Genomic DNA, 12,464 nt, shown 5'->3' with positions numbered 1-12,464 from the left:
ACTTCCCGGCGAACGGTGCGACATTCCTCACACAAGTGCTAGACTTTTGCTTTCTTAAAATGGTATGTATGTGCGAACTCGCCTATATGATTGCAGGATAACTTTATGCGCATACGCAATGTTGAATATTAGTGGAATGCAAGCGGGTGGGGACTTCACTTCGTGCAGTGCTGCGGGTCAGTACAGATAAGACTCTAAAAAAAAGGGGGTGTAGACGTTACACCCCTTGTCACATATACGACACCCCAAAACTTCAGTTCGACGTACAGCGTGCTGACGTCGAATTGACTGCCCCAACTTTTGCAAGAGGGTTGATGACGGGGCAATTTAACATATTAAACAGCTAAAGTATGTATGGAAGTCTACAGGGAAAAACACACACAGGTTTTGCAGTTCAGCCTAGAAAACCCCGGTAACTTTTTTTGCAATCAGTCACACCTACCTTAGCCATTTTAATGAGTTGTGCAACTCGGCTATCAAGCCGCTCGTGAAAGTTGGTAGCGCCCGTACAACATCATTGCGCTGTACAAACAACTGAAGTTTTGGGGTGTCGTATATGTGACAAGGGGTGTAACGTCTACACCCCCTTTTTTTTAGAGTGATATATAGATAAGTGTGTTAAAATTGAGCTTTTAAATGGCGCCTCCGAGTTTTACCTCGCATACTCAGGCATATTAAGAAAAACAGTAATTGCAAAAAGTAATATTTCGTCTATGGGCGCACGAAACAAACAAACTTCCTGATCAACAACACTAATGTAAAGGCGCGAGCTCAATGTACGCATACTTATTGGTTGCTACAGCTTGTTGATTCGTTCACAAGCAAGATCCCCGAGCTTCGCAGTGTCGAGACTCCCAGCACTGCCTCGTCCACATACCTCGATTGGAACGCTAACAGGAAGGCTCAAGTACAAAATTACAACAAGCATGTGTTAAGACAAGCTATACGTCTCAGGCTTGTGCTAAACCTTCGAGGTCTGGCCATTTAGGTTAGTTTAGAGATCACAAATCCCGCTCTCGGGACCAGCAAACGTGAGATCACGGCCGTTAATAGCCCACGCTCGGTGTATAATCTCTTGTCGACGTGTCGATCGAAACCGAAACCATGCCACCCTCCTTCCTGGCCAACTAGTTCCCAGAGTGCAACGCGCGCCGTGTTGCATGCAGGGCTTTATGGAAGTAGTCTATTAGACCCTTAAAGAAGTTTTGATTAAACAAGATACGGAATATGCAAAACACTTCACCAAACGCAACGCCAGAAGGACGTAATGGGATAAATATTAAAATAGAAGAGTTCGCTGTCACACAAATATTTTAGCTTCTAAGTGCCTATACGAAACCGGATGCATTATTATCAAACTCCACAGCCTTTTCTTTTCTCATTCCGATGGAAGCAAGCTTCAAGAACTCGCGCGTTTTAGAAACGTGTTATGAAATGAGCACACAGCAGCATTTAGGATTTACGAGATTGTAGGAAAATAAAATCCCGTGGTGCGATTTTTTTTTTTTTTTTGCACAGTTTTTTAATTTTTTTTCTTCCGTGCAAGCCGCGACCACCGCAATACTGGTTCCTATGTCAAGATTCATGGATGCAGCGTTTGTCAAGATTCATGGATGCAGGTTTATATTCCTAAGACTGAGTGGAGAAGAAAAATATGTAAGCGAGGTGTGTGTCAGTTGACGGCACTTAAAAAACAAATGGCATTGATAGCACATTGATAACACATTCATTGTCAACGGCGCGTGGCCGAACCGTTTTGACATGAGCCGGTAACCGTTATTTTTTTTCTGGTTCAGTTCTGGTTCGGGTTCATCGCGATAACAATATAACGGTTCGGGTTCAGTTCCGGGGAAAATACCGGTTCGGTTCCGGTTTTCGGTTCGGTTCGGTTCCGGTTCGACACCCTGAAAAAAACTCCTCTTTGTTTTTGTTTTCTCTTAGTTCCGTGTTTTTTTTTGTTTTTTTTTTTCTTGCCGTCTTTCGCAAGCTGTTTCGTTCGCTTAAGCGTTTCTCCGCTCCTCTTTCTTACCTCCTTGCGCGCGGCGGCGCGCGAACCCAAAATCCAGACTGCGCTGTGCAAAAAAAAAAAAAAAAGCTCCTCTCCATGTTTTTGTTTTCTTGCTTCCGTTGGATCTTTGCGAACTTTTTTAACGCCTTTTGCAAGGCTTTTTGTTCGCCCACGCTGCCCATGCATTCGCGACCTCGCTGCACCAGGATAGAAAAGTGCGTTCATTTCGCGCGCGTGGGGGGAGGGGGTCAAAATGTTGACGTCCGAGTTGGGGGTGCGTTTATTACGCGAGTGAAAAAAAAGTCAAAATTTTGAGAGCAGACTTGGGGGGTGCGTTCATTACGCGAGTGCGTTCATTGTGCGAGCAAATACGGTATGTGCGATTTTGCTAGACGTGTGGTGAGTACACATTATGGGGACAATGAGCGCTTGTTTGCTAACAGAAAAGCGTTGAGTGAGAATTTGCTGATACGATGCCACTCAATGAACTTACCAGCTGTCACGTTATTAAGCATTCATTCCGTTTAGATTGCAAAAGGAAGTGTGCAATTATTTCCTGTTTAATGCGTCTCAATATTAAGGCCTTAACAGTTGTTGATTAAGCTCAGTTGACTACAGATGATGAGGGCGATGACAGAATTCTTGCTAAATCATTTGACGAGAGCGAGTGCGGGCAGCGATGAAGGAACCGGCGGAAGCAGCAAAGTCAGTGCAAGCGGACAGCCTGCCACAAAAAAGTTCTTAAGGGCGATTCACACACTTGCGTTGGGTCTGACCAATTGTGAGGGTTGCTATGGCAACAGCTGCGTCGTTTCCAACAAAACGGGGTAAAAATCACTTTTGTTGGAGCTGACATAGCTGTCGCCATAGAAACCCTCTTACTCGGTCGGACTCAACGCAAGTGTGTGAATTGCCCTTTAGGCTCTGCTTGCATCGCATTGCTCATGTTAACCGTAACGCAGACATGTGTGTTCTGGAGCCAGCGAAAAGCGAGGGGATTGACATCACAGAGGCCCTTTTCGGCATAAGGATGACATTCCTCTTCCCGCAACGACCTCCACGAATTGTTTAATGAAAATTTCACGTCGCGACTATATTATAATAAGGTTGAGCGTCGATTCTCCAATTACCTTATGCCCCAAAAGTTGAAATTATAAAGTTAGTCGAAGATTCTAACCGTAAAGTTCCGAGAGAGTACCCGCCCCCGAGAGATCGACCATCCCGTTTTTCTGGATAAATATCTGTGTCATAAAAATTCCAAAACATTGCCCGATCCCCCGATTGCCGTCGGACGTCACACGATATTAGACGGGAATTGCCTCCGCCGTGCGATCTGGTGTACCGGTATGTCTAACAAGCGAATTCATAGCGGGTTCCCGTGTTTTTGTCCACGACCTGCGCGCACAATATCGGCTCCAATAGCACGCGAGCTGGTCCCGCGTGTGTATTGCATCGTGAGATACGATTTGGCTGATCCATGATCTGCGGTATTCGTTCCCAGGACATACAAGTTTGTAGCGAATTCCCGTGTCTTTGTCTGCAATCTGAGTGCGCAATATCGGTTCCCATGACAGGCAATTGTGTAGTGGTTCCCACGTCTTTAAAACTTGAATCTGCTGCGTTTGTGATTTGCGATATTCGTTCCCGTGAAATGCGAGTTCTCAGCGGGTTTCCGAGGGTGCTTCACACGGTAAAACGCAAATCTGCTGCATCCGCAACCTGCGGTATCCTTTCCCATGACACAGGAGTTTGTAGCAAATTCCCGAATGTTTATCGCATCGTGAAAGGCGAATTTGCGGTGTCCGCAATTTAGAGTATCAGTTCCCGCGTCACGTGGTTTGCAGCGGGTGCCCGGTGTTTATCATTAATTTTTGACAAAGTTTTGCTGTGGCAACCCTAAAGATAGCCCACCTCATGTTTTTCACCATTTATCTCTTCATTTTGGATGGGCATTCTTTTGGAACTTTACAGTAGTTGACTAGCTAGCTAATTAGCCAATTTCACCTCTTTTCTAGCGGCCCCCATGACCACTAGGGCTCTACACTAATTCTACATAGGGCTAAAAATACCCTAATGCAATTTCCCTTTTTTTACATTCTAGACTTCTAAAAAATAACCCTGCATCCATAATCAAGAATAGTGTGGAAACTATTTTCCACCCTATTTTCTTTTAGTCTCCCAGTAATCTTATTATTTGTTACAGTTTCCGGCACCAAGTGGACATATAAATCAGACACATCATCAGGTTTCTAAAATAGTCAGTAATTTTCACTTCATTGTATATCAACTTCTACTTTCTATATGTTTCATACTCTTTGTGCCCATCATTTAGCTTCAAGCTTGAGCCTGCATCCTACCTAAACTCTTCTCGATGCAACATAAGTTTCGGGTGCTCATGCATACAACGTTGCGGGCAAAAAACAAAGCAATTTATGTACTGCTTGGAAAAAAAATCTTCAGAGAAACAACTGGAACTTACGTCTAGGCACCGGTAAAGTTTGGAGAGGCAAACCAGCGTTCTTCGCACGGTAGGATACCACATTCCATGCAAGTCAGCTGGGGAATCTGCATTAGAAATTTGACAGGAAATAAACACTTCGCAATTAAGCTCTGTTTGGAATTCAGAGTTCTGCTGTACATAATGATGTTAGCTCAGAGGGATCAACCTATTCTGCTCTTCAGAGTTTTTCTTACCCGATTAAAAAGATTTAAGCCATTTTCGGAAGTTTTCGGTGAGAAAAAGATGACCACCAAAGCTATGCAGATATTGAGATGAAGAAAAACAGCATCTGCCACTGAGAACAAACCCCATTTTCGAATAGAAAGTTTCTCAAATTCGCTCACAACTTTCAAATTAGGTAATGGTAAGTTCCGAAACTGTGGCACCTGGTCTATTAGGGCGATGCACAGTTCGTTTTTGCAACGAAAAAAGCGTGGTTCTTTTTTCTCCCCAACATTCAGTAGCTTGAAAGCTAATATAAGAAAATAAAAGTTTTAACAAACACTAAAAGCCAATTCACACATATGCTTCTCAGTGTGACCGACTGCATTACGACGGCTAGTGACTGCTTTCAATGAGACGGCTCGCTGTGGCAGACGAGTTACACGCAATGCATCACAGTAGAATGAAAGGAATCATAGCTGGTCACACATAAATACAAATGTCTGACCAACCATTAAAGGGTCCCTGCAATCATGTTTAAGCGTCTATCTTTTTTGCGGTTTCCATGTCTCTAGGGGTTCGGGAAAGCCAGCGGGCATGGAGAGAGTAGCTAAATATCAGTGCATCATATTTCAACCTGACGACGCGGAAACCTCCTCCACTGACGGGGGCGACCCGCGGTACCGAAAGCGCGGAATATGTGACGTCTTTGGTCCTAGGCTTACTACTGGTCAGAGCCGCTAAAAGCTTCTTTTTAGTCAAAATACAAAATATAAGTGGCGCAAACCGTTTCAATTATTTATAAAAGTACTTTCTGTTCAGTATTTTAGATAGGAAAAGAAACAAATGCAGTTTATAAAGTACGGAAACAAAAAATGACCCGTCGACATACTTGCCACCAAGCGGTGAAAAAGGCGGCGCATACTGAAAAGGAGTAATGGGATCAGGTGCCGACACGAAAAGGTCTCGGATGTACGCGGCGGCGCTGCGATCGTAGGGACTGGAGGATCCCACCGGCTCCGAGCGTTCCGAAGGCCTTCGGCGAGCAGCTCTGTCTGGCGGTTTGGCCATTTCGCAGTATGGCAGCATGAGGTGGCTCCCATTCTGAACTGATATTTACTCCGTGTTTGCTGTCGTTTGTGGCCAATGAAGTGTCACGCCGAATTAGTGTTTAATAGCGCAGCAAATGCAATGACAGCCGCCCTGGCTGCCTGCTGCATACAGCCTATGCAGAACATGCATTAGTGGCGCCCTCTTGCGCCGTCGACAAGGAGTGCGGCAGTCGTGAGCGCTCGCTGAGCTAACTATACTTCGTTTCAGCTTCCGTCCGAGCGCAACCAAAGGCTGAGGGACGGTTTGCAACTTCGAGAAGAGCATTCCTATGAACCACAAAGTAGTTCACAAAAATAATTTCTTTTAAAATAACTGTTTTGGGCGTAAAAACTGCACAATGTTCCAGATGTGTACTGCTGAAAATGATTTGCAACTAAAGGAATCAAATCTCTGAAGTTTATGTTTCTATTAATATATGTAAATGCATGTGGTTTGGGGAAAACATGTATATCCGCTGGCAACACGGCTGCAGCGCCCGGTTCTTCTGTGATTTTGTTCCCGTAATCGCCGAATCATGTGCTTCGCTGCTTTCCTCATCGATGGTCGAATCGCTTCAAAACGCCCTTCGCAAAGGCACGTTTGGGCGTCAGGCGCGAGAAGTCGTGCTGAATGTCCACTTTCAAATTCGGCAGGACGCTCCGGCCGCGTTGTACCGCGAATGCGTTGTAAACAAGCAAAGCGTCCGGGCCACAACAATTCAGATACGCGGCGAAATCATGGCACCCCTTTACCTGCCGATCACATTGAAAGCCGAGAAGCTGGTGGAAAGGACTGCGCCTCGAGCCCTGGTATATCCAAACAATACAAGGAAACGTCAACGGCCGGGTCATTGGGGACCTTGCAACGTGTACTCACAACTCGAAACTATGCCGAACAGGTGGAAAGCTCGGACACAAATGCCAGCGGCCAGCCTACGTACCGACATCCCCTGTGACTAAGTTTCAGAATGTGAAAGGGCACTTTTTAAACCGTCGCAGACGATACAGTTGGTACACCCGTAGCAGACGAAATACTCGGCGAGAGCGGGCAGCGCAGCGGAGTGATACAAAAGTGCAGGCAAGATCGCGTGACCTATTGCCGGCGTGTGATTGGCTCCGGCCACACGTAGCTTTGGCTGCGCTCGGACGGAAGCTGAAACGAAGTATACCCCTCCTCTAGTTCACGGCCACTCAAGCAACCAAGGACATCATGAAGGAGGTTATTTTTGTTTGTTTTTGTAATTTTAATTTGCCTATGTCTTTAAAAATAAAGCAAAATTCGAGAAAAAAAAAAAAGTTTCATTAAGTTACTACGTTCAGTGCGCTCAGGTTCGGTGTAAAATAAAAATTAGTAAAAAAAGTAATTGCAGGGCTCCTTTAAGTGACCAGTGGTCCACACATTTCACAGCAAAAGTACCTACTCCACTGTGAGCAACTCCACTCTCACCCGCCACATTTTTAAATAATCCGCACTCGGGAGTAGCACCACGCTCAGGCACGCATAACGTAAGAACAAAGTCTAGCTAAAGAAAGCCGTCAGAAATACTGGATAGCAATGAGACTTTTCCATTTACTTTCAATTCTTCCTTCTCATTTTTTTATTTTTCGGTTGTATTCTTACATTGCGTGTTCTGGCTCCACATTCATCGCAATAACTTCTAGGCACCGCCGGTCGAGCCCCATTTGGCTTTGGCAGGCCTGTCCCTGTACAAGTTTCTTTGCGAGCGATAAACATTGAATCGAACTGATTTTCTGAGCAGTAATGAAAGTGGGAAATGTGACTCACATCCTTTGTGCTTTGCCTCCGAGTTCTGCACGCCCGCCATCGTGGTCTGCGTCATGTTGCCAGCCGCCTCGGTGACGTGTTCGGAGGAGGACACCTGCAGCACCGCCGCCCCTTCCTGCTTGCCCAGTGATGTTGGGGCGGCCCCACCGACAAAAGTGCCAGAGGCCGACGACCCGATCGAGACCAGAGATCCGTGAGAGCTCGAACGACTCAGGGAGTTCTGGGCGAGGCTTTCTGCGATGCTCTGCGGATTCGGTGCGACCCACGGATCGGTTTCTTGGCGGTTTCGTTATTCCCTCGACAATTAGCCAAGGAATCCCTGCCCAGTCTTGCTAAAACATTAAATGTGCCTACAGACAACGTAAACAAAAGTGTGTGCACTACCGGGTGTTTAGCTCATAGTTACGCATCAATGGATGTCTGCTAAAATAATACCTAAACTAACAAAAAAAAAACGATTTAGTGTATTTACTTGCATAATGAACACACTTTTTTTTCCAAAAAATTTACCTTTATTTGGGTGTTGTTCATTACGCGGGGTAAAATTTTTGCATTTACACATTTTGCGCAAATGTCATTTTAGGTGCCAATATGACATGGCAGGGTATTGTGGAACGTCTTCAGTGTACGGAGGCGCGCCCACGGCTGGTCGTGGGCGCGCCACAGTAATCCGGCTCTATAAATTACCTTTTTTAGGGCGCTTTTGGCGTGCCTTCTGTTGAAGAAAAAGCACCCTACGAAGCTCACTCGGCACGGAGAGCAAGGCGACCGTTCTTAAGCCTAACCACTTTCACTCACTGTACGAAAGCGGACCATAGACGACGGTGTGTTGGCTGACATCAATGCATCTGAAAGGTGAAGAATGTCCGGGGCTGGGCAATTCCTTGACCCAAGCTTCATCAAGTGTGCAAGCCGCTCGATTTCACGGTTGATCACTCTTGCAACTACGCACTTGCGGCCTCTTGCAGCCATTACAAGAGCGGCTTGGCTTGACTTGACCTGAACGCTTGGCGGCAAAAAAAAGAATTGACTTTGTGGTTAGCTCAATTGGACGCAATTTGAGACTCGCGGAGCCGAATATTGGAGGTGCGTTCGTTGCGCGAGGGAAAAAAAAAAGCCCAAATATTGGTACCCGTTTCGGGGGAGCATTTATTATGCGAGTTTGTTCATTATGCGAGTAAATACGGTACTTTGGGGGCGGGGATGGCCGAGTGTGGCTGGAAACCCATAAAGGCACTCCAGGGAATCCATGTGTTCTAGGAACGCTGTTTGAAGATTCGTGTGCTCTGCATCTACGGTAGTATTAGAAGCCTCTGGCAGCATGCAACACGGGGTCTACGTGAACCCCGCAAGACCCAGAATAGCGCTATGTTCTGTACCGGTGTATGTATCGTTATTTATTCGGCTTATCCAGCAGCGCCCAAAAGGGAACTGCTGCGGGAGAGTGGTGTAGGTACGTGATCATTTGATAGAAAATGCATTCAACACCATAACACAAATTTTCAAGCAATAATATACTCAACTATGAAGAAAGACAATACATTACATAGGAAAAAAAGCACTATTCAATGTTTGTTTTAATAAACATTAAAAACTTTAAAATATTTAGTTCAAAAGCGGTGAAATAATATATAACTGGGACATTGTATGTATGAGAATATTACTGGGATATTGAAGGAAACGTTGTTTGGGCTGGCGAGAAATAGTACATGAACACTTATAGGAGATTTAATGACGAGCTCTGCAAACTGTCGCCGAACTGAACATGTATCGAGCATAAAACAATACAGTCGAATCTCGTTAATTCGAACAAGCTTAATTCGAACTTTCGATTTATTCGAACTGAAGCCGTGGTCTGGTCCACACTATATGTATTTCAATGTGCAAAAATGCCCCGTAATTCGAACGCTTAAGCGTTCGCGCTGGTTAATTCGAACATCCCGCACCGCCGACCATGCACTCAGGAGCGGGCTAACTCACGCGGCAGCGCCTCCGACCAGGCAGTGTGGCTGCGCTACGCCGTGCGCCAGCTGCTACTCCCAACTTCAGTTCCAAGTAACCATGACGACCGATCACGTGGTGGCCTTGAATGCTGCGATGAGCGGTGCGGTGCTGGCAGCAGTGGTTGTCGTTTTCTCTTTTGCACAGTGATGGTGCTGCGCCGCTGCTCTTCAGCGTGTTTTCAGTTAGTTTTCGGCAAGGGTGCGACAGTTACGTTTCTTGCCTTGCACTCGCGCGCTGCTGCGGTTCGGCATTTTTCGGTGGCTGCGGACAGTTACGTTTCTTGTGTTGCACTGGCACGCTGCTGCGCTTCGGCATGTTTCCGGCAGGAGCGCGATAGTTTACGTTTCTTGCCTTGCACTCGCGCGTTGCTGCGCTTCGGCATGTTTTCAGTGGGCCTGCGACTGACGTTATCTGGATTCCAAGCATCATGGATAACTGAAGCCGAGGTCATTCAGGCTACGTGCTTTCAACAGGCCACACCTGAAGACACTTCAACCCTCAGTGGTGAAGATTCTGATGCTAGTAAAGAAATGCCCCCACCTAGTGCAACTGACCTAGAGTCGGCGCTGGACACAACCGCACGCTACTTTTCGTGCCAAGAGAATGCTGATGCCGCGTTAGAGCTAGTCTCCAAGCTCCAAGCGATGTTTGTTCACTCACGAATGGGGGACACGCACACACAGGCATGCATCACGAATTACTTCTGTTGGTGATCGGTGTAAATATAATGTCCTGGAACTCGTCACTCATGTGTTAGCTCAGTGCACATGCGCCGCCCAACGCAGCGCTGCACGTAAGTACTCCATTTAATGAGCTTCCTTTAATTCGAACTCCGTTTAATTCGAACTCCGTTTAATTTGAACAAATTTTCGGTCCCCCTCGAGTTTGAATTCACGAGATTCGACTGTATTTGATAAATCTCCGAGGAAGGCACAGCTTTATTCCCTTGAAGTCAGTACTTCTAACGCCCCCAGAAAATTGTTTCCACAAGGACTATACAATCTGACACGCACCTCCATCATTTCCAGTTTTTCCGGGTATGCGAGGTCACCGGGCGCCGGATTGTATCCCAGAATGTCTGTCCGTATGTAGACCAATGTCCTGTAGACCAGCCTCTCTTGCACATCTTCGAGCATCTGCTGGGCAATTTTCCCAAATGCCCTAAGTTCATTGGCTAGAAAATAAAAGCCTACGTCAGTGCACACTGACAACAGCTGACATGCATATCAAATTACTCTGACATTCCCTTAAAATCCCCACCCACGGGGGAAGAGATAAAGTATGAAAAATATTGAGTGGCTAAACTTTGGGGATTCGACAACAATATTTAAACTGAGCAATAAACATGGGGGGGGGGAGGGGGAGGAGGGGTACCTGCTATAAATTACATGACATGGAAACTGATAGCACAGATCGTAGGTGCAGCAGATTTGTTTTGCTCGTTGCAATAAAACACGCAGGAACCCGCTAAGGCATCACATGACACGGGAACCGACATCGCATGTGCAGATTGCGTACAAACGAAACTCGGCTTCCGTGGTGTGGCAAAAACACGCAAAAACCCGCTATGCGCTCGCACGTCACGGGAACCGATACAGCCCATCGTGAACACAGCAAATTCGCTTTTCATGAGGCAATAATCTTTACGGGAACCCGCTACGAATTTGCATATCATGGGCATTAATATCGCATATTGCACGATTGCTGCAGTTCCTGTCAGACATCATGTAACGGCCAACAGGAATTGAGTGGATGATCATTTGTAATTTTTAACCTATGAATATTCAGCCAGAAAAACGGGATGAGCAATCTCTCAGGGGAGGACGTTCATGCAAGATTTCAATGTACGTGATCTACTCACGATTTGCTGCTATGTGCTGCTCCATCATCTCCACCTAAGGACGTCAACAAAGGAAAAGCAGAGAAACGTTTTGCCTTACAACTTTGTCAGATGCACAGGACAGAAAATGTGCAGGACAAAAAATAGTGGGAAGCGAAGAGCACACTTGTCCTCACCTTTAGGATGCTGCAAAGCTCTGCCAGTGTTTCCAAGTGGTTTATGTGAATAATTATAGGTCGGAAGACGTCGTAGAGCCTCCCACATAACCGCCCGAGGAAATCACTGAAAAAGATCAACCAAAACAATAAACGGCTTCTTAATAAACATTCGCAATGTTTACTACTCATTGAATCCAAAGTACAATGCCAGAAATTAATCTGTTGGGAGCCTAGCTGACAAACAAACTAAGGACATCTGGCCTTCCTGAGCAAAGAGGTGAAAATTTCTTTAGGTCATGTAAATTCAAGTGCTTTCAAAGGCTGTTTTAAGTTCAATAGTTCCTCAAGCAATAAATATGACTCAATAATAGGCTGATATCAGGGGCGGACTTACCAATAAAATTTCGGGGGCAGCCAATTCGTGGCCACCCCCAAAATAATTGGGTCTTTCTTTTTTTAAAATCTAGCTGTAAATTTATTTATTTTGGGAATTCTAGCTCCAAATCTGGATACTTTTGAAAATTTGAACTCCAAACTTAGCTACCTCCCGCACGCACACATCCCCCCCCCCCCATCCCCGCTCCCGACGGTCACAGACACCATGGGGAGCGAAGGTTGGGGGAGGGGGGGATGGGGGGGGGGGGGGGAGAGCCGTTCCCACAACTTCCATGGGAAGTCTGTCACTTGAATTTACGAGAGGCCAGGCAAATGAAGAAACACCATTAATGTCAAGCTTTGAACACGAAATATGTGTGCCGAGATTCTAAGCACGTGAATGTCATACTCAGCGCTCCAACACAGTTCACACTTCGAAGGAAAGAAAAACCCATCTCCTTCTTGCCATTTTTCCGTCCCCTTTTATAAGTTGCGTGTTGGTCCCCTTTCATCACACGCTGAGGAAGGTGACAAACATGC

General features: G+C 46.0%; 1 protein-coding gene across 2 annotated transcripts in view; it reads right to left on the bottom strand.

Annotated features, from left to right (window-relative positions):
- LOC8033508 (conserved oligomeric Golgi complex subunit 3) overlaps positions 1–12,464 on the bottom strand; it is a 36,551-nt gene that overhangs the window by 16,550 nt on the left and 7,537 nt on the right. For both annotated transcript variants that reach the window (XM_029981399.3, XM_040500202.1), the window contains 5 exons: positions 11,568–11,673; positions 11,413–11,446; positions 10,565–10,725; positions 7,548–7,791; positions 4,488–4,573 (listed from right to left, as the gene is read on the bottom strand). In XM_029981399.3, the coding sequence (XP_029837259.3) occupies positions 4,488–4,573; positions 7,548–7,791; positions 10,565–10,725; positions 11,413–11,446; positions 11,568–11,673 (631 nt within the window). The remainder of the gene's footprint in view (positions 1–4,487; positions 4,574–7,547; positions 7,792–10,564; positions 10,726–11,412; positions 11,447–11,567; positions 11,674–12,464) is intronic.

This window comes from Ixodes scapularis, unplaced genomic scaffold (assembly GCF_016920785.2).
Source record: "Ixodes scapularis isolate PalLabHiFi unplaced genomic scaffold, ASM1692078v2 PGA_scaffold5__190_contigs__length_132052651, whole genome shotgun sequence".
In the NCBI taxonomy this organism is placed as follows: domain Eukaryota; kingdom Metazoa; phylum Arthropoda; class Arachnida; order Ixodida; family Ixodidae; genus Ixodes; species Ixodes scapularis.
This window is presented reverse-complemented; position numbering and strand designations above follow the sequence as displayed.